Genomic DNA, 22,878 nt, shown 5'->3' with positions numbered 1-22,878 from the left:
GCAAATATTTTATTTAAACATGAATTACAGTAACTTTTTTAAGATTGTAACATATAATTTTTAATTACATAAGGGTAATATTTTTAATTATTCACATTTTTATAATTTTTTATTAGTAACCGGATATTGTACACTTGGTTGCAAAAAAATCGGAACATGTTAAAGCATAAAAATATCAGATTTTTATATTTATCCATGGCTTAATTTTAAAAGTTAGAACTGTCAGTTAATCTGTAGTACTCACTACTCATTGGGTTTTCACGTAAGTACTTAACTAATTGATTATCTTGATTTGCATATGATGCTCTCGGCATTTAAGTGCGGCATTGCAAAAAAAATTATTTGAATGCGACAGATGACAAATTGACTTGACCTGTTTCAATCTAAAGAAAATTCTATTTTCCGTTTTTATTGCAACCAACTGTACGAACCAGTGATTTAAAAAAGGTTGGCTTAAAATTAATTAAAATATTAAAAATGTCATCTTTACGAATTGACTCAATTAAACAAATTGTTTGAATAAGTAACAAATTATCATTGTCGTCACTTTATTAATTTATAACAGTTATGACATTGCAAATGTGCTACCAATAACTTTATCAACTAGACTGCATGGCCACCTGCTTCCTAAGTTCGCTCTATTTTTAAATTCTGACAAGGGCGAGTAATTTTTTTTTCGTTCTTCATATTTTAAATACCCACACTTCTAATCAAATAATTTTATAAAAGAAAATTTTACCATCATTAAATTCCTTCTTATTGTTTATAATGATGTCAAGGCTGAATAAAATAAAGTGTGACTTAATTTTTGGAATTGTGAAAACTGTTATCACTCGATGCTTTCTCTTTTTATCATTGTACAAACTGACTTCTGTCGACTTAACTACATTCTTGTTCTTTGATTTTTTATTATTCATACGTAATTCCATTGTAAAAGTTCTCACGAGGTTGAACGTGTTTTATAGCTCAAATAAATTATGTTTTCGCTCTTCCCTTTTTCATCTGTCATTCAAATTTTTACAGCGTTTTGTCACTTGTCGGAGAAATCTTTTACACTTACTATACAATGTGCAAACTTCAAAACACCACAAAATTTTAAAGCGACAGCTGTACTTTCAACCGATCTATACCTGCCGGTTACCGTCCTTAGCTTGAACTCGTTTGTCTTAGAAATAACTGGTCTGCCCCTGTCTCTCTTCGCTATCTCTTCGCCATTAAAAACTGTCTGGGCTTTTGAATACCTTGTTGCAAATCATGGACCTGCGTTTAAATTGGCCAATAGTAAAGGTAAATTTGGCTTGTTTGTTGGTTCAAATTTTTCAAAAGTCGCACTATACGTGTTTTGTTGAGCAGTATTTATTATTCGAAAAACACTTATCGAATGTTTTACACATATTGTTTGTCAATTATCGTAATAAAAACAACTAAGTAATTCAATTTCGTAAGAGATAAAATAAACAGCGTTAAAAATAGGAATTAGTAACATTTTAATAATAATTCTGGCAAAACCAGTTTATTGTCAAAATGGTTACTATATCGGTTAGTTGCAAACATAAAAATAAACAAATCATATTTTAATAATTAATTTGCTTGATGTCACTGTTGCTCCAAAGTCCAAATTATCTCCACTGCTTCATTTCATCAGCAGTAATAATAGTTTTAACTTTTCGAACTTGGAAAATTAATTAATGTCAGTTTGTGATTTCATACCCGATTTTTTTCGTAATATTTTAATGTTGAAAGTCACTCTAGGGGATTAAAATCTGAATTAAAAACAAAAGTCTTTATCTCCGAATTTATGCAAGAATGTAATTACTGATAACGTCAAGATAATCAACAGTGTTAAATTGAGTTGGTGGCAATTTTCGGTTCACCGTGCGAGAATAATTACCCGAGTGGTGTCGAGGTACTCAGGTAGTTAGTTTTTCATCAGTGCCCTTTGTCAACGGTCCCTATATTGGGGCTATATGCAATTCACGAAAATTGGATACCGGCGCATAGTCCACCCGAGCCCTGCGCGGTCTCGTTGCCAGTCACAGATTACACGCGGACGGGAACGAAAACGGAAAGTGCGGTGTTATTTGAGTGCCTGCTTAGGTTAGGTTAGTGTGGTGTAATGCGCGCATTCAAGTTTGTTATGTCTTGAAAGACATTGGCGACCCAAGAAAATCCTGTGTCTCGATTGATGACATGACTTGCACCCTTCCTGTAAGCTTAATTGGCACGTTTCCTGACTGATAATTGCAAGAGTCGGCGGTGCGGTCTTCCCTATACCCAGCTGTCGGATCCTCGCCTGAAAACCCTCTCTCTCCGATTGACAGGACGAATGGTTAATTAGTATAGTAAAGGAGGAATCTATCGATTTGTATAATTGGATATATCGAAATTGTCTTTATTGAATTAACATCGCCTTGAACAATGGTGCCTAGACCCACACTCTTTGAAAATCACAAACTCGTAAAGTCTCCATGCAATCAGCCTCGTAATTGGATACGAATGTAGCAAAAGAACACCGTCGCTTTTTATGACAAATTTGCATATTTTATGGAGCCGATAGTATACTGTTTATAAAGTTGTTCTAGGATGGACTTTAAAGGGTTGTCTCTGCCCGTTTTCACTTACACTTGATGTGCCAATTGCGCATTTTTCAAACTTTTCACCAGTCCTGTTAAACATGTTAAATTAGCGATTGTATCACCTCCGCATTTCCTGTGGGTTTTGCTAAAAATAGACCATTTTATAATATTTCGGCAAGAGTTCCAGTTTGATGTTTTCCTAACAATTATCTAATATATCCGAATTTCGAAAACCCGGCATACGACTGAATTAATCGTCAATCAAAACGTGAGGAGACATAAATGTCCAAAGTGTGTGGAGTGCTTCAAAATCCAGTTTTATGGAGGCACAGGATTACACTTCTCGTTCTGGCAGCTTGAAGAGATCCAGTAGTTTCAAGAAATTACTCAAATTGCCAAATTGGGGTTCCGGGAGTTCAGGTAAATAAAGTGACGTCTTGATGTTTACATTGACGTGGAGAGTTTCCTCGTGAGATAGACATGCTATTTTTAAATTCTTTTATGTAATTGACCAGAATGTATAGATTGGCCTAAACGAACCAAAATAACTCATGTCCCATGTGCGTAGTGCATATAATGTTCGTTTAACAATAAATAGCACGTACGCCAGTCGGATTCGGCTGAAATGGATGTCGGAGGAGCTGAGAAAGGCGCCTTGGAAATTTATTCAGGAGATAATTTTAATGCGAAAATGGTTTCGCGAAATTTATGACAGAAGTTGAATTGTTACAAAAATACAACCTCATCCATTTCAAAAACGCTAATAACGCACTCCAGATTGAATAGACTGCTAATGTTTGCTTCAATGGATGGCATTAAATTGTCGTGATTCGATTAAACAGTAAATATTACTCATTTTTCGCTTTGCAACAGAAATAACAAGGCTGTGAATGAACTGAATAGAGGAAGTGCAATATATTTACGTACAACATTAAATATACACATGAATAACTGATTTATTTGTTTGTTTTTATAATTATGTTGGCTGTGATGTACATTACATATTCATTATTTATTTATTGTAAATATATAGCTAAAACAAACCGGCAATTAAATCCAGATCACTTATATGTATTATAAATGTATTTGTTTAAATATGAATCACTTTAACAGTTAAAACTTGTTTAATTTATTTATAAAAAAAGAAACAGTCCTTTTTATGTAGATTACTAATGACATTAGATATTTTTTAAACAAGTACAATACGGCTTAGCTACTGTCGTTAAAACCGGACTTTATAAAACATCTCGGTTTGGTATTTGTCAGGCTTGTGTCTATGCATTAAAAATTGTTAGGTGAAGACATAGTGAGAAATTCTCGAGTCATTAGCATGAACATATCTGGAACATAGCTTCTTATAGAAACTTTTTAAATTTAAATTTTTTAAAAACAATTTTTTTGTTTGGTTTAACTTACGAGTATATAATTAAAATAAAATTTTAAAATAAAAACAGAAAATACAACCAAATTTTTAGCAGTTAAATACGCAGTATGATAATTGTTGAATTGTTGGAATTGGGTTATGATAACAAATCTAGATCAATGTTTGACATTGATGTTACATTGATACTGTTTTACAATAAGATGCGAGTGCCATAACAAAACATTTATAGTGACAGTTGTGGTCAACAGTGAATCATTGATATTTTTGTATTTCGTCATGTTAACGTATATGTAAATGAGCGATTTGAGCTTCAATGTTCAACGGATATTGTTAAGTTGTTTTAAATAAGCATCGTTTTGATTGATACTAAATGTAATGGTATTAAAACAGTAGAATGGATAAATTTATTACAGCTGTTATAATTAATGTCGATTCGAGATAGACTTCACATATTTCATCAATCTGTTTTTTATAATGGTAGTGATCAATTCTGACATTTTAATGATCCATTTTTTTAAGAAACTGATGCACATTTAAGTGGTAAAATTGAGGTTTATAGGCGTGGTAAATCAATTTGCATTTTCTAGGAATTATTTATATTTTTAGAAATTATTGCATTTTTGTGCGATATGATAACGAGTGCAATTACGAAATTTAGTGTCTATACCAGATTCTATACCTTGGAACAACTGATGATTTTTTTTGAAATGGAAATATTCACAAACAGAATTTATAACTGAATTTTGAGTATTTAATTAAAATTGATTAGAAGTAATTTTGTGTTTGCCACTGTTACATTTAAATTTGTATCTATGAATTTTGATTGTTTTGAGTGTTATTCGATGAAACGAAAAGTTGTCCTGTCTGTCACCTTACAACTAATACAATTATTGTTACAACCTTTGGAAATTAGATCACAAATTTGTCTTTGTCGTTAGTTACTTGATTCGTAATCAACGAAAAAGTTTGTTTGATTAAAAAAATGGTACTTGGTAAACGCACACAACTTATTTTGTTTTCAAAATTGGCGAACGACGTTTAATCTGATTTTTGTGGTGTATTGTTATGATTGGCGGATCAAAATCTAGTACAAAAGGAAAACAGTTTGATTGTAAAAACTGTCTCCATAGTTCGAAAATGTTTTTGTTTTGTGCTTTAGGTAATAGATTAGCTGTTGATAAACAAAATCAACAAAACACAAGATAACATAAATGAATTTCCGCGTTTGTGTTCTTACAGAAAGGTAAGTCACAACATTTATGCGACTGTAATTCGTGAGTTATTATTGCATTGAAATCTTAATGGAAATATGTGTGTAAGAACGCCAAACAGTACTATAGGTCAAAGTCATGTTTAGAGGTGGACTTTCGGTATTTATGCAGTCAAATTAATTATTTTTGTAGCTGTGGAGGTGTTACATTATAAAAAAGTCATACTGAGTCATGCAGTTATTTTAAAATCTAGGAATTTGTCTGAAAACATATAGTTTCGCTTTATCATTTATGTCACCTACTAATCACCGTCTGTTTTGAAAACTTGGCAAACTGTAGGTGATGCCACCAGGTGTGGCGACATTGACGACGCTGTTGACGTCAACCAATGCCAATTGAACCGTTGTTCATTCATAAGACACAGGATCAATATCTTGCTAAAAAGATAAATATTGGTGTGCTTTTGGAAAGTCCTGAAACGCATTAAGCCGCTTAGTTCTTCTATTGAATAAGTGACGATGGAATTAGGTAAACAGATAGTTCGGTAGATAAATTTATATTTTTAGTGATTACGTGTATTCAGGTTACAGTTTACGTAGAGGAATAGGTAACAGAACATACATAATAATAAACTGCCACCCGATCCCATCCCTCGTACCGCTCCAACGTCTCTTGCATCGATTTCAAGCAGTCATGTTCTTCCTAACATCCAAAAATAACCCCCAACTACAACATCTACATCCGGTTATGTTTTCTAGACAGCGGTCTCTGCTTATATCGTTTTTTTAATAAAAGAGTGCAATTTAAATCAAATCTTACTCGAATAATTTATTACAGGCTAGCTAGCCACAATAGTGATCTTTTTTTAACACCTGTATTTGTTTTACAGTCGTTTCACTTTTTAATTATAACGCGTGGGTTCGCTAATCTAATTTTGTTGCCTGCAATATGTTTTTCAAATGGTAGTTTTCAATCTGCGAATGAAGTTACAATTAGATTAATACGAAACTCGCGTTTGAAACAGGAAAGACGCAATTAGATTGAAAAAGTTTTCGTTTAATTACATCTTTGAAATGTATTTTCATTTTGAAATGTATTTTTCAGTAATACTTCATTTGTAGATTTGGTAGAAATATTTTTACCAGTGGGTGTTTTAATTAGGAAAAGTTTTCCGTTATTTAATTTTCAATTGAGGAAAATTTAGTAGTCACTGGTTTCGTGATTGATTTCATTAACTGAAAATGTTTTTTCTCTTTGACGGAGTAAGTAAAAATGCAATTTCCTTTGAACCTTTATTAAATTTTCTGTTTAAATACGCGATTTTTGTACATGTAATAATTTATTTTATTCTTCGACACTGTCAAAATTTACGGTTTTTCTCCCGTGTAAGAAAGTTTTGACAACTGTTTGGCATTTCTCAATACGAAACGTCAAATTATTTTTAACAGATTTAAAGCACGTTTAAGCCTTGTTGAGTCTAATTCGAAGAATAAAATGTTGTATTCAACTCATTTGAGTGTAAATCGGACGGTTTATTCCACCTCGTGGATGGTAAACCACTCGTTACACTCGTGGTTTAAAAATCCACTCGGTCAAATAAACCGTCCGATTTACACTCACACTCTTCGAATAAATAACTATTAATGAATGGTTGCTTTTAGCGCTATAATATAATAATTTTATATCTGAAGTTGCAACCTATGTCATAAAATAAAATGGCGTTATGTAATCTGATAATTGTGTAAATTTACTCTGATGATATTTATATTTATTATGTTACCTGTTATTTTTCTCTTGTTCTTTATGAGAAATTGCCTTTATGTTGGTTAAATTTTAGGTCAATAGACTGGCGCCTGGTGTTATAATGAGAATTTCAGTTGCTCTAATTGCACCACTGCTGTTGAAATGTTTAGTCCTGAATTAAATTCGAAGTGAATAATAATCCTTCATTTCGTCTTGGTCATTTTATAAACTGTTTGATTTAAAGCAGATACATTTTACATTCGAAAGTGTAAAAATTTTGCAATGGTGCCAAATATTTCATACGTGATGAATGGAGGCGATTAAGAGATTTTTGTCAGCTATTTTTTGATAGATTTACTGGAATTACTTAACGAAATAAATTCATTTTTGAAATTCCATTTATACATACTTATTTGTTCCAAATTTTTATTTTAAAAAGAGAAATTGTGTCAATGACTTTTTATGAATGAAGTTTATTAAATAAATTCCGAAAATTAAAAGCGAACAAGTCTTCTTTAGTATATCTATTTATTTCCCAGTTACGAGACGTAAAATTCACTTTTTATCTATTAAAAAACAATGTTTAATTAAAAATTGTATCAGTTTTTGATACTTTCAATGTTTATGTTTTACATTTTTATTCTATTAAAAAACTCGTTATAAATATCAAACTTTAAAAATATTCTCGAACTGCATAACCTCGTACGAAAACAAATAAACAAAAATTTCTTTTTGCACAACGCAGTTTTTTCTTATAATAACATTGGCAGATTTACAGATCCGTTAGAAAATTCCGGATATCCGTTTTATAAGAGGGAAAAACTTGAATGAACCTCCACGTGTTTGTATTTACAAAGGTTGTTACTATTAAATCTATTTAAATAAGAACTTTAGAATCTACTGGTCGAAAAATCGTGACCTACACTTAAAAAAAAGGAATTGAAGGACGAATTGTTAAAGTAATATACTTTTGCACACGTCGTTTGTACGATTAGAAACAAGTGAAGTACCTGTCTTTAAGGAATGTTAGTTGATGCACTCGTAATTCAGATAAAGTTTTGATTTATAGACAAAACCGCTAAAGTTTTCGTATTGTTGGTGTGAATTTTTGTGGTTGGTGGAAACTACTTTTCTGTTACGAGTGTCATAACTTTGTATTTAGGTGTTGATTTTTCTCCACTATCACTTCGATTACCGTTCACAAAAGATAGCATATAAACTTTTGATAAAGCGGTCTTTTATTTGATGTTCCAAATATTTGAATAATACAAGAGAACAACCTGTTCCGCTTATTTACTGCCCTGCCACTGGCTGGAAATTGAATGCAGGTGCAAACCCTCTGGCCCCTTTCACGTCTGTTTTACCTTGTCGCCATCTTGCTTATTATGGGTCAAATTTTCTCCACAAACTATAGAAATTAGTTCTAAAAATCTAGTCAGCTGTAACTAGATCGAGTATTAAATCTGTAGGTCGGAAAGATAAAAACAATTTCGAAGTGCGATACATAATAGAAATTAATGGTCTTGTGGCTGATTTTTCCTCAATACGCCGCTGTTTAATTAAACCTATAGGAAAACTCCTGCCGATTTTATGTCGTTTCAAGCAGTGTGGTGCTAACAGTTTGTTTATATAAGAACAATAAATTATCTTATTACGACCAATCAAACTAATGCGATTGTAGTCTTGTTTATTGTAGTAGGTGCAGTAAAATTACTGCATTGGAAATGTAAATTCGCCAAAGCTTATCGCGGTTGTAGTCGGCATTAATAAAGTCTGATAAGCAACGAGGAAAGTAAGTGGGGACTTGAGCCTTGTGCGGCAAAATGTCTGGAAACGGAACGCGGGGAACGTTTTAGTTGCTCGCTGGTGATGTTTTTAGTTCGCCAGTTGTCTGGCCAACGTGAACTCTCAGACAAAGAACAACGCTCTACCCGTGCTTGTAGCTCTGTTCGACCGGTAATCCGCGAAATTCCCGCTGGGGAACTGACCGTTCAGGTATCCCCATTACGTTTATGACGGAATCTTTTGAATCATATGTTAGGAATCCGAGTGGTATTGCAAGTGATTCTTCTTGGGCGTTGAAAGTGAGGTTAGGTGCCGCCATGACAACACGCATAGGGGCATAACAACAAATCGTGCGTGAGGTGTTTTGATACATTTTTGGAACACTTTACGTCAAATCGTAAACGAGTGGCGGCGCTATATAAGAGTTGTTCTACGAATAAAACATTTTATCGCACGTATGTTCAATTTTGCAATCGGCATTCGTCATCCTTGCGTTTAATTAACCAGTGGTGGTCTGTATTGTATCATTTCGTTTAATTGTTTTAATCGTTGGATTCCTTAAACTTCGCCATCAAACTTTTTTTTTTTCAAGTGTTGGCGTTACTGATTTTTATTTGCAACGTTCCCCCAGTGATCAATCGGGATTTACCCTAATGTGACAATATTTTATAGTATAGTGTATTAAAAATTCCAATCAAATCACCGGATGTGGGTGCCCCCGACTGTAATAATACAGTGATGATTTTCAATTGTTGGCACATAAGCTTTAAATTTGCAACGTGTTAAATTGTAGTCGGCAATTTAAAAAGAAGTGAAAAGGAGACGACTGGTGTTAGCAAAATGGGAATTATCAGTCTTTGCATAAATTAAGCTTGGAAGTTAATAAACAATAAGTGTATTTAATAAAATTATGTGGTCAAAGCAAGCGGATATGCGTAACGCAAACATGACATCATTTAAAAATAAGATAACGAACCGGAAACAGAAAAACTCAAAGTCTGTGAATAGTCAGTCCGTAGGGAACACTAGTCCCGAGAGTGAAAGTGCGCCGACCGGAAAAAAGCAGCAAAAGTCCGGCAAGCATCGAAATCGCGGAAATAAAAAAGCACCACCGTTTGCAGAAAACACCTCGAGTGTCGCTGTTACGCCACCAGATTCAAATGACATCATTCCAACAGACGACCTCGAGTTAGCAGATGTTGTCCTCAGAAACGTTCCGAGCGAAGTAGTCGAACAGAACCTTAAAAATAGTAATCAAAAGAGATTCAGCGACGGCTTTGTTATTGAAAATGGAGCAAATGTGCGTTTGACGAGAGCGGTGAGCGGAATTCTCGGACCTGAAGAATTATACACCAGCGATAAAACAGCAAAGAAAGGGAGACGGTTGAGTGATCTGTTTAGACACGGTACGCTTAAAACCACAAATAGCCTAGAAAATTTAAATATGAAACATTCGGACAATCATTTGATTAAAGAATCGGTCAAAAGCACCGACAATAAAACGACCGCAGACTCGAAAACCAAGAGGCATAAAAAAGGTTCGAGCTATCCCTTGACGAATATCAAAAGCGCCTCGAAAGAAGCTAAAAACGCCAAAAATTCGGAAGCACAAGCCACTAAACAAAACTCCGAAAACAATTCGTACTTAAAGAGAGTCAAGTCGAAAATATACAAAACCAAAACCGAAACGAATGGGTTACTACCATCTAAAACAACCGTTTCCAAAAAGAGTTCGCACTGCGAACGAATACCCGAAGACGTAGAACTGCGAAAGTCAAATTTTGACTTCCGTCTAATCCGACAATCTTCGAATTTGGAGCAAGTTCGTAGTAGAACTTTCGGTATTATGAAGTCATCTTCCAATACAGGTATCGCTGATATGGAAGATGGCATTGCGAAAAAGCCACTCCTAGCCAAAGCAAAGTCAAGTAGTTCCATAAATCTTAACCTTTTGAGGATGCGTCGTAGCCGTATTCTTGACCAGTTGCAAGAAGGCCGATGTAAAGATGTTTTTGACGAGTTTGATTTTATTGCTTTCGGGGGATTTCGTGATAAGTTAGGGGGATCGCAAAAACTAACAACGGAAGACACACAACTCAAATACCATGCGAGGATCGATCCAGTTTTAGGTATTTGCAGTTGTTTTTTGGGCAATTTTTATTTTGTCGCATAAATGTTGTTCTGGGGACAAAAGCTGAATATTTATTTTATTTTACAGGAGAGAATAAGCCCAGTCAACCCGTGTCACGAAGCGGATCCGACAGAAGGCCGGATATAGTACGTGAAGAGACCCCCAAAAATGCTGAAGGGACTACCAGCACCGACCACGGCCCGAATAAGCAAGAAAACGAAACCTCCGCTCCTGACAAGTAAGTCGATAGAAATAGATAAGAGGTGTATGAAAAATACATTGTATACTTGACTTGATATGCGTATAATTTTGAGATAAATAAAGATAAATGGCGATATCGCCAAGTTTAGTAATGTGATAGATATCACATATCAATAGAGTACGGTGCGAGTTAAAATCCACCTGTTCTTTGTATAGAAATAATGTCCCACAATGAATTTTGAAAAAACAACAATTTATCGACGAGCAGTTCGGTAAATTTTCCGAGATTAGTGTGGGGCGTATTCGTAAAAGTTTATTTGTTTCAGTGTCGCTAGTTTTCCTCAAGCCTCTCATAAGAAAAAGTCTAGCAGTAACATAAACCGATCAGAAAGCGTGAAAGAACAGTCCGAAAAGGTAAAGTCTCCACATTAGTGAAAATTTGTAACCAATAATAATGTTTTCAATTTCAGCGGAAACAAAGACGAAACATCAGCGATCCCTCTCACAATACGACAAGGTGAGTTCGTTTGTATTCCCTGATAATCCTTGCAGTTTCTCATCTCCCTTACCGGTCGCCGCCCCCTTAATGCGCATGCGAAGGCATCGCGATGTCTATAGATCGTGCCGCCGGGCTAACATTGGAATTTCAGTGACAGTGTCTGTTTCGTCTCCCGTTTTTCCGTGATTCGTTGCTGCCAATTCATTCACGTGTTGAAATTTAGAAAAAATTATCCAAATTCGCACTTTTTATCTCGAAAAATTCTCGATAAAATAAACGAGACAATCTGTGTTGGAGTGTCTTCTTTGGTAGTAAGGTCTTCTAGATGGGCATTTGCGATTTGTGATGACCAACCCCGACTTCAGTTTTGTGATAGTATCGGAAAGGTGTCTATTCATTTTTAGAACAAAGCGTTTTTCTTGTCTGGGCTTCCGGAGGGGGCACGAATGCATTTATTTAAAATGAAGACTTTTTGTGTTTTAATCTAAATATTTTTAGCATTCGAGTTCTCTTTGAAAATGCGAATAGCCTACCTTAATCTTGAGTTTTGTAAATATTTATTACAGACTGCAAGGATTATTTTCGTTATCTATGTTTAGCAACTCGCCAAACTGTTGGTTTCTTTTGTATTAGGTTATTGTCTAACTTTCTCCACAAAAACTTTGAATTAAATTAACCGTATCGAAATCTCGATTCAAATATTTTTCTAGTTTTGAAAGAGTGCATAGCGAAACATTTATAGTTGTCTTGGGGTTATTTATATTCGGAGGTATTCAAAACACAGCATCCACTTGCTTTTTTTACATAATTTTTTCGAAATAAATTACTTAAGCGCAACGTTAAATTTCAATTCTACAATTATTATTAAATATTTAAAGTCTAAAACAAGATTATTTAAACGCACTAAATTGTTCGGACATATTTTAAATTACAAAAAATAAGAACCACATACTTTTCTTATCGGTAATATAATTCAATGTCATTTGAGTAACTCGCAAATGTGAATTCGTTTGCCAACAGCTGATTCGTTCGGGTTTTTAACAATAAGTGAGTTAAACTTAGCAGTGAAAAATTTGCTTTATTTCAAACGTTCTCAAGGTGTAGTTTTTTAAAGTTAAAATTAAAATTCAATATAAAATGGATATACACTATGAAACCATAGTTCAATAGTAAATAATTCGTAGCCTTGTATTTTTTTATTTAATTACCTATCGCAAATATTACACATCATGAATGTTAAAAAATTATATAATAGTAGAAATCTATCATTATGATTAACAATACCAGTTTTTGTGTTGGGAATTTTGAAATTTTTGCATTATTTTTTACTAATAAAAAGAAACTTTCATCTTGAACCGCAAAAAAATATTGTTTTACATTTCGGTTATTTTTTGAGTTTTATTTGTACGTGATTTGGTTAGGAAAATCAAATATTTATGTTTCTGTTTTCAGAAGAAACATTTGTAACACCGAACTTGATTGTTTTACCTATGCGTTTTAAATTTACATTCTTTATAATTTTCAGAATTTTAAACAATTCTTAGAACAAGAAACAGTGTTAATTTATTTTCTTTTACCAAAGTTGATGTATAGAATTCGCATTTCAATTTAAATATAAATAAAAATTGTGATAATTCTTGCGATTCTATTTTTTAATTAACGTTTTATGATATGCTTTACATTTCTAATTAGAAAATGGATACCCGATTGTATCCGGAATTGATTACACGCTACTTGTTATAAAGTGATTAAGAAGGATAAAAGGAAGTTTTCACCTTCATCAAAATGACACTGGAAGGTTAATGAAAATAAATTAAATTGCTTCAACTATTGATCGAATTCTGTCATTGTCGTTTTTAAAACACTTAAACATGAAACTTGCTTTAAAAAATAAGTGTAACATATTTAATGGTTGTTTTTTTTTAAACTGTTATTTTGTTTTATGACTACTAAATAAACATTGCTATTATGAAAATTTATGAAACGCTTCCTATACATTTTTTTTTTCAAAATTCGCTGACTTTCACGTTCAATAACCGGTAATGCCAGCTGTCGTGTAAATGCGCTAATCGATACCTGATTCGGACGCCATTGTGATCGGTGCATTAAAATGATAAACTATGATGAAAACTAGACGAATTCATAAAAAATAAATTTATAATCAACTTGATGTACTTTTAAATTTTTTGGAAACTGAAACTGTAACCTAATACAAAAAACTGTGTACATACCACTCTTATGTATATCTACTAACAATTACGATTCACGTCAGAATGAAAGTTACAGAGGAGTTGTCATTAAGTGGTTGTTAAGCAAATTGTCAACAAAGGACAATCGAAAAGGACATTGTGTTCTTAGCTTAATTTCGTTTAGTAATTGGCTAGTAATTGTAGGTATTCGTATAGAAATGTTGTAGTAATGGCTGTTTAAATGTTTGTGTAGTGGCGATGTGGAGTTGGATCAGCCAGGCTTGTCAAATACAGATTCCGGTAGTTCATCCAATTCTAGCATATCCTACAAGTAAGTAGTTGAAGAGAAAATGGGCTTTTCGCTGATCCCTCATTGTGCGTGATTGCGTGGGTGCATGAACATGAGATGAATTGAAAAAACGCATCACGATGCGTGCGCGCTTATCGGAAAAACATTGAATGAATGCGTACGCTTTTATTTATTTTTATTCTTTAACTATTATTTGCGTAATAACGCCGCGCTTGACGGAAACAACACTCCATAATGGGATTTATTAATTGACCATTGCTAAATATTACAGCAATTGAACTATTTTACGAGTAAACATTTCAAATGCTTGAAAATATTTATCGACTAAACTCGACTCATAAAAAAAAGATTTTTCATCGTTGAGTTATTTCCTTCTTAGATCAAAGTGTTACTTTGTTTACGTATGAAAATAATGTATTTACGGTGGAATGGTAATTTTCGAAATTTAGTGTAACAGAATAATGAAAATATGCCGAAACAGATTTTTTTAATACTTTATATACTGAATAAAAAAAATATTATTGCTCAAGTCATATCTCTATTTTAATTTTTTACATTTAATCTAAGAGCATTAGAATGTATTTATTTTATTTTTTTAAGTTATGGCTTATTTGCAATATATTTTATACATAAAAGAATATGATGATATTGAAAATCATATTAAAAAATTTGTTTTGATTATGTTGTATGCACTTGTTTGGGAGAATTTTGTCGTCGTTTGTTCAGAATAATAACGGAAAATCAGTTACATGCTTAGATATTTATTAACAGTCACTTATCGAAGTATTTTTATATCGTGTTAATTGAAAATTAAAAATTTCAATTATTTTCTATAATTACGGTCCACTCTCTGGGTATATCTTTTGTTTGACAATTCCATAATAGAGTGTTGTTTTTTTATCCCCGCTTTTAAAACCAAATATTTGAATAAACCGAGTCTAAAATTGATTTTTTTTACTAGTGGCCGATTGTCTGAGAGTCCTAGCAATAGTGTGGAAGTCGTCACTACTGATGGAGGCGACAGGAAGGCCAGTTCCGACTGGGAAAGCGATGCCGAAATGGAGCCAGCCAATTGGCAGAAATTGTTCCCAGAAGAAGAACTACGTAATCTTCAGCCACACGAAAAGAAAAGGCAAGACGTAATTAACGGTAAGTGTAAGAATTTTGAGTAACATTTAATAATTGAAATAATTGTTTGCAGAACTATTTCATACGGAGAGTTCACATGTGCGGAACCTTCGAGTACTGTGTGAGATTTTTTACAAGACTCTTAAGGAAAGTCAGGTTTTAAAACCCGACGAAATAGCTTTAATTTTTCCAAATATCAAGGAAATGCTTGATGTGCATACGCAATTTAGTAGAGAAATGAAAAGGATACGACGGGAAGATCCATTAGTGAATAATCTCGGTGACATGTTAGTCAAAATGTTTGGTGGCGTCGTTGGCGACATGCTTAAAAGGGCCGCTGCAGTTTTCTGTGAACGCCAGCAACAAGCTCTCGAATTTATCAAAGAAAAACGTAAAAGAGATTCGAAATTTGATGGCATTTTAGTAGAGTGCGAGAAAAAGAGGCAGTGTAGACGATTACCACTTCAAGGAATTATCCCGACTGAAATGCAACGACTGTCTAAATATCCTCTTTTACTAGAACGTCTGATTAGCAGCGTCGAGGCAAACACTTCGAGTTCACATGCGCAGGAAGAATTAGTGAAATTGAAACGTGCGCATCACTTTTCCAAAGACATTTTAAATCATGTTAACGAAGCTGCTAAAGTGGCCTTTAACAAATCACGATTGGACGAAATACAGCGGCATCTAGACACGACGAATTTCGAGAGGTCGGATCATCCAATCACGCAAGAATTTAGGGTAAGTGTATATTTTGGAAATGAATTTGCAATAATAAACGATTATTTTTAGATGTTAGATCTAACGCAGTACAAACTAATCAGAGAAGGTAATTTGCACCTGCGAAGAGGGAACAAACCAATGGTGCCTGTTCATGTGCTGTTATTAGAAGAAGCTGTCGTTATTTTACATAAAGAAGGCGATAAATTCTTCTTAAAGTTTTTCCAATCAGGTTCCTCAGCCCAGCCTCAACCTCTTTCACCTATTATTAAGATGTCTACGTTGTTAGTACGGAATAATGCGGCCTGTGAGTAAATCAACATTTGTGGGAATTTTTTTTTATAATGTTTTATAGGTAAAAGAGCGCTCTTCCTATTCAATACTTCCACAAACGGCACTCAAATGTATGATTTCCTAGCAGACGACGATATTAATAGAGATATGTAAGTATTTTGGTTAAGTTGAAAATCACTTAATTCCGCTAAAGTCTTTTACGAGTAAATTCGCATTTAATAAGCAACAGAAAATGACTAGATTTTATTTAAAAAAATGAATATTACGCCAAAAACTGATTTTTATTTTCAGAAATATCTGAGAAAATCACTTCGTTTCATGTTTCCGGTTGGTTACTTTAAATTTTAACTAATCACAAAACAGATAAATGGTCACATATATTTTTTATGCTAGTGGCTGAAATTATTTCTTTTGTATTATGTTTTTTGTATAATTTTTTTGTATTATTAATTATTAATTATTTCTTTTGTATTATGTCAAAAATTAAAACAGTGGCGTCTTAAAATTGTATGTGAGTAAAGAATTACGAGTAAAATATGGGATTTTGATTTTTTTTATTGAAACCAAGAGTGTTTTTTAATCCATATTCAAGATGTGTATTTTTTCTTTTTGATAGTTGTAGTAATTAGAAATTGCTATGCGTATTTATCCTTCATTTTGCTCAAAGTACACATTACCAAAAATTGCATAAATTTATTATTTGCCTAAAATAATTTTTGAAAATTTTAGTAGTGTTTGATTCAAGATACGCCTTGTTTAAAATGTTTTGTTGTAAAAATTTAAATAACTAGATCTTCACGTCATTTCATAATAGTAAACCTTTTAGTGAAAAATTGAGATGAATTTTTTTTAATATAGCAAAATTGTAAACCTTTTTCATAAAAACAGTTTTATAAACATTCATGTGTTTCTTCCTTTCAATTAGTTTTTTTTTTAATAGTAATTATTAATATTAATATTAATTAATTATTAATAATAATTTTAATTAATAATTAAAATAAATTACCAATATTTTATTGCAGTAGCAATGAGTGTTTTCTGTGATAAATCTTTGATTTTGAGTTAACATTTTTTACACCGCTTTTATTATTTGATTTTTATTTATTTTTAAAACTTGTTAAAAGTTAAAAAATTGCGTAGTTAACAATTTTTGTTTGCTTTGCATTTAGACTTCGACACGTTAAAACGGAAACTTTTATAAAATAGAATCCAATCTATTTTTTAAATTACCCGTAATTGTTTGTGATTGTATCGCTAGATGACGCTTGGTGGCTAGGAGTAATTATTTCAGCCTCTTCTATACAGCCTAGTAAATATCCTAATTTGTTCCTTTGTCTATCAACCATTTTTAAACAAAGTATTTTAATTAGAACTTCTCGGAATGGAATAAGATGTTACGATGTGTCACGAAATATCGCCGGTATTAATTACTTTAAAGTAAACCTAATCATCTCCTCGTTAACTTCTCAAACGCGCAGTGTTATTTTTTAATAATTCGATTTTGCCCGGAGTAAATATTATGATACGTCGATAAATCGTAAACAGGTTCTCCTTTGGCATTAAATGCTTAAAAAATTCTCATTATACATATCTTAAACTTTATCCGACTAAATGATATTTGAATTGTTACACTATCTGTACACTTTCAATGCGAGCAACAACCAGAACAAAAACGATTTCGTGACGTTGTGAAGTCGCAGTTTTACGTTAAAACTCACGTTTTATTTATTTTAATTATACGGTTAATATTTTAAACAGAGTTTATCACCTTTCCCTTCAGTGCTTTTTCTTTGCGGGTGGTATTTTTAGCGAACGACGCGTGTTGTAAACTTGACCGTTTAAATATTTACTTATGTAAGTACTGCATAACTACATTGGGCAGTGTGTTATGTGGCCGCCACCTTTACCAATGGTGCCCGCGCGAAGACAATCTTTAACGTCGGAAGAAGAGCACAATAGTGCATCGCCATCTGAACGCAGAAGTAGTCTTAATCTAAGTCCCGAAAAACGGCGTGGAAGTTTCATACAAAGGTACCATTAATAGCCAGTCATTGTTTCGGGTTGTTTTGATCAGCAGTTTCGAGTCATCATTCAGATGTTGGGCTGAAATGTGCGAATAACTGATTGCTGACAGATAACGACCAGAGTTTATACAAACCTACACGTGTTTTGTCTATAATATATTTTATAATCAACTTTGGCTATTTTCGCACAGGTATGTTTCTAGTAGTCGGATAAAGTATTAGGTTTCTGAGAATCGAGTATAGCGGAGTTTAGCATGAGACATTCTCTGTCGGGGTCAATAATGTGAATTTTTTTCATGGTTGTTATTTGATGTATGATTATTTCAGGTGGCTGAAGCATTTCTCTGATGCAGCGGATGCGTATAATCGAAGAGAAGGGAAAACGAAGAGGACTGAATCCCAGCCTGACTCAGATGAGTCTGAAACATTACAGGAAATTCCCAGTACACGGGACGTTTCTGAGAGGGCTGAAGCCGTTGGTGGAACGGATAATACTCCTGACGATGAAGAGGAGGATGAGCAAGTCTTCAGTGATGCTCAGGAGGAAGGATCCACGGAGCAGAAGGAAGTTCCGAGTTCTTCGGGTAAGTAAAAAAAATAGTAGGTTATTACAACATTGAAAACAGGGTAAATTTAACAGTTACAGTTTACAATGTTATTAAAATACACTTACAAAAACTAATATCTATAAGTTCTAAGAAGTATTATAACATATTTTAACTAGTATATTACCACTTCTAAGTAATTCAGTAGCAAAAATTATTTTCAATATATTATTAGCATTTACCAATTTTGTTTATACAGAGTGCGCCAGAACTCGCGCCCCAGAGAAAAATGCCATCCATGTAAGGTAAGATACCAGGAACATGGAAAAAATGTTAAAAAAATTCTATCTAAAAAAATTCCGGAGTTATGAGAGTTTAAAATTTGTACTTCGACTCTATTTATTTCTATTAGAAAAATAATTTTCCAAGTTTTTTTGCAACGGTCTATTAGAAGAGGAAACAAAGAAGCTGTATCCTAAATTGTAACTCTGTTCAATGTTATTTGCGGCTTTTATTGACAAAATTTTTGTATCTTCATTAAATAATTGTAAAAAAACATATACAAGAGCATCAGTATCATTAAATAGACATAAAAAATGTCAAAATGTCAAGAAATAAATGTCAATTTTTTTTGAATTTTTTAAACATTTTTTCATGTTCCTGGTATCTTATCTTACTTGAAATTTTTCTCTGGGGCGCGAGTTCTGGCACTCCCTGTATATTTCAGAAACAATTTTTAATTTAATAAATAGATTTGCTTGCTTAAAATTAATTGTAATTGCAAATTTAATGCAAAGTAAAATATAGATCAAAATATTTATCACTGACGAATAAAGAAAGCTTACAAGAAATCGTTTATTTGATTTTATTTTGGATCAAACAAATAATTTTGTACTATTTATAATTACATCATTTGGATTTTACTAAACGTTTCTAATGTCTGTTGAGTGCTCGTCATTTAATGTTTACGAGACGTACCTAATTACATTTAAATAAAATTTGATGTTTTGTTTATTTGACGTGGATAAGTAATTTCTAAAAAGTTGCTTGCAACAGTTCTGCTGAGAGAACTACGTGTTTGTTTCCATTTGTTTTTATTACTCGTACACGTCTTTTGACAGAATTAAAATGAAATTTTTATATCTAAACTTCGTTAACCTATTAATTGACCCTTTTATCAATTTAATTTATAGTGACACCATGGTGTAACAATCGGTTTCTTAGTTATTTAATTTTGTTAAAAAAGTGTTGCAGCTAGAATTAAAACTGAGATATTGGTAATTGACGTTAGATGAATTTTGCAAAATGAAGTATGTATTCATTTTTTCTTGTTCTGTTATTGGAAGAGAAAAATTAAAATTCGAACATTACTGTAGAGAAATTCTTTACCTTTTTGTGATTTTTACTTTTTTTTAACAGAACAGATTTATTTTTATGTTGATGTTTTACCGAATTTGTTTTTACAAAAAATGATTGTCGCTGCATTAACAGATCGTTAAAATGTTAAAGCTATAAACAAACTGTTTACAAATATCTCCTATCTCGCATAGCTTCATTAAAATTCATGGTTATTGTAACCGCAAATGTGAAGTAAGATTATGAGCAAGAATATGATTTGTAATATAAGTATTTTATTTTTATCTAAGAAAAATTCCCAAAACAGTTTGCTCATGTTGTTTTATTAAACAACAGTGTACAATGCATTGAAAACAGCCACTAACTTAATCGTCCTGTTTATTTTTTGATGGCACTATTTTATTCTGCGATTGTCTAAATAATAATTACTGTTCACTCACTGCACGTTGTCTCTCCCACAATTTTATAATATAAAAATTATTTTTTTGTCTTGTATATATTTTGCCTACCCTATTGCGAGTTATGTACTTGATACTAAATCGATTTGTATGTGGGTTTTATAGCTTCGTAGTGAAGCAAGCTGACTATTTCAAGTAAATGTAGTATCAAATACATAATTTTAAGCACCAATAAAATTAAAATAGCACTTTCGACGCTTATAAACGAGTTAAAATTTGACGGTAATGGTTTTAGAAGGTGGCGGTGTTCACACCAAAGTAACAGCGGATGAGTGGCCTCTCATCCAGCCTTCACAGGTCCACGTAGAAGTACCACCAGTGCACACTGCTGAATCAAGATTAACTCCACTAGGTATGCTTCTTGGGTATTCACCTTATGCTTTTTTCCTAGTGCATGTTCTACCTAAATAATAGATGCGAGAGAAATACTGATTTTTTTGTGTTGTAATAGAACAAATTCGTCGTAAAGATGAAGAAGTGCGACGGGCATTAGAAGACAAAGAAGGCCTGGTTGCCGATTTATTAAGTATTCCTCGGGAGCACTTCCATCTTATTGCTGATATGGCTAGCGATACACAAGATACGAGGTCTTCCAAAGATCTAGCGGAACGTGTTTTAGCTGCTGTATATCAAGGTATCTAGCATCAAATAAAGAAACTTCGTGTTTGATTACGATTGGTTTTTGCAGTGGATCAGCTGCACCTAGCCGTCAATGAAGCGTTAAATGTGACGGAGGTTTCAGCTATATCAGCGACAGGTGGCAAACACCCAGCTTGCCAAAGCCAGGAATTATTGCCAACTGTATCACCACCTTCCATTCCTGCCAATCGTGTTAGAGACGTTGCCAACTCGTTAAGTACACAACTAACGACCTTACTTGTAAGTATTCTTAAGTTTGTAGGAAAACTATTATTAAGTTATTTTTTTCAGAGTGATGTAAAACAAGTTGAAGAAGAACGTGACAGACTGAGGAAAGAACTCTACCGCATGAGGGAGCGACTACATGAACAACAAATGCTTCACGGGCCTACTGAAAACAACGTTGCTGAATCGCCTACACCAGAACTCCCTCAAGACTTGGACAGTATTAAGGTTTGTGTGAAATTCATTGATAAAGTGTGGTGTTCATTCTTAATGTTCCAGGAAAGTCCAGCTGAGCCAGAGAGCTAACGTGATAAAGAACACTCAATATAGGGCCTTGAATATCGATAAACAGACAATTTGTATAAAGAAGGAATTATATTTGTTATATGCTAATTTTATTATTATTATCTTTTAGGTAATCTTTTGAAAGAGCCTAGGTATATTTCTTATTCATGTTATTTTTATAAATAACTAAAGGAGGTGTGCTTTTATATGCCACTTCCTTCTGATTTAATGTGAACATGATATACGTTTTTCTCCCTTCTTTTTAATGGGTGCAATAATGCTTTTACTGTTGTTCATTATTATAAGTCGCTAGTACTCAATTTGACAAGGCCTAAAACGGTCTAAAAATTATTTAAATGAATGTATATTAACAATAAGTATTATGCTGTCTACAAAGTCATTTTGTTTGTAGCTATTAATTTACAATTTTCACTCGTTTGCATAATTTTTATCATGAATATCCAGGGAATCTTCTAAATTAAGAAGGAGCGGCTGGTCAACTACTCCTTTTCATCTCTTTTTGAATAGTTATAAACAATTTGATTTTGTGTGAGAGTTTACGATGTATGTTTTGTTTTTATATGTATGTTGTCTACTTTGTTACCTCATTTTACAATGTTATTTAATGAGATAATCACAACTTGTTAAATGTTGTCTAGCTTTTGTATAACCGCTTTTTTAAAAATGCATTTTCGTTATAAGATCGCATTTATAGATGTAAAGTGTATCATTTTTTACTTTATTGTATCTACATATTTATAGCGAATTATATAATAATGAATGACATCGCAATTATTAAAAAACTTGTTAAGTACACATATTTATATAAAAAATAATAATGCTACATAATAAACTATTTAAAACATTTGTTTTTTATTCTCTACAACTGCCGACATTGAACCCTTTTTAGTAGACACTTGAGATTCTTTATTTCCTAAGGTGGTAAATAAGATCAAATAATGGCTTCTCCGCAACATTTTTATTTATGACGAATAAATGTAAATAAGTAGTAGATATCATGTCCCAAGATAATTTCAGGCGAGAAAAATTTCTTACCTCTACCAAACTGACAGTGTTTTGTAGTTATTTATCGTTGTGAAATAAGAACAAAAGCTCTAAGAAAAATATTGATTTTAATATTTAGCCCAAACTTTTTAAATTTTCTTATACTTCAA

The 22,878-nt window shown here is 32.8% G+C and overlaps 1 protein-coding gene across 4 annotated transcripts in view; it reads left to right on the top strand.

Annotated features, from left to right (window-relative positions):
* LOC123015299 (rho guanine nucleotide exchange factor 11) overlaps window positions 1–22,568 on the top strand; it is a 31,626-nt gene extending 9,058 nt beyond the window's left edge. For 2 of the 4 annotated variants that reach the window (XM_044414971.1, XM_044414974.1), the window contains 14 exons: window positions 10,918–11,068; window positions 11,358–11,445; window positions 11,502–11,548; window positions 13,973–14,050; window positions 14,991–15,178; window positions 15,231–15,898; window positions 15,950–16,184; window positions 16,233–16,320; window positions 18,523–18,779; window positions 20,790–20,906; window positions 21,006–21,188; window positions 21,243–21,433; window positions 21,485–21,646; window positions 21,698–22,568. In XM_044414971.1, the coding sequence (XP_044270906.1) occupies window positions 10,918–11,068; window positions 11,358–11,445; window positions 11,502–11,548; window positions 13,973–14,050; window positions 14,991–15,178; window positions 15,231–15,898; window positions 15,950–16,184; window positions 16,233–16,320; window positions 18,523–18,779; window positions 20,790–20,906; window positions 21,006–21,188; window positions 21,243–21,433; window positions 21,485–21,646; window positions 21,698–21,724 (2,480 nt within the window). In that variant the 3' untranslated portion in view covers window positions 21,725–22,568. The remainder of the gene's footprint in view (window positions 1–10,917; window positions 11,069–11,357; window positions 11,446–11,501; window positions 11,549–13,972; window positions 14,051–14,990; window positions 15,179–15,230; window positions 15,899–15,949; window positions 16,185–16,232; window positions 16,321–18,522; window positions 18,780–20,789; window positions 20,907–21,005; window positions 21,189–21,242; window positions 21,434–21,484; window positions 21,647–21,697) is intronic. The other 2 variants (XM_044414972.1, XM_044414973.1) reach the window with 2 other exon arrangements.
* The last annotated feature ends 310 nt before the right edge of the window (window positions 22,569–22,878 follow it).

Source organism: Tribolium madens, unplaced genomic scaffold (assembly GCF_015345945.1).
Source record: "Tribolium madens isolate multiple individuals breed KSU strain unplaced genomic scaffold, Tmad_KSU_1.1 Scaffold_97;HRSCAF=244;Tcas5.2_LG3a, whole genome shotgun sequence".
Lineage (NCBI taxonomy): Eukaryota > Metazoa > Arthropoda > Insecta > Coleoptera > Tenebrionidae > Tribolium > Tribolium madens.
Note: the sequence above shows the minus strand (reverse complement) of the source record. Positions and strands in the feature narration are given on the sequence as shown.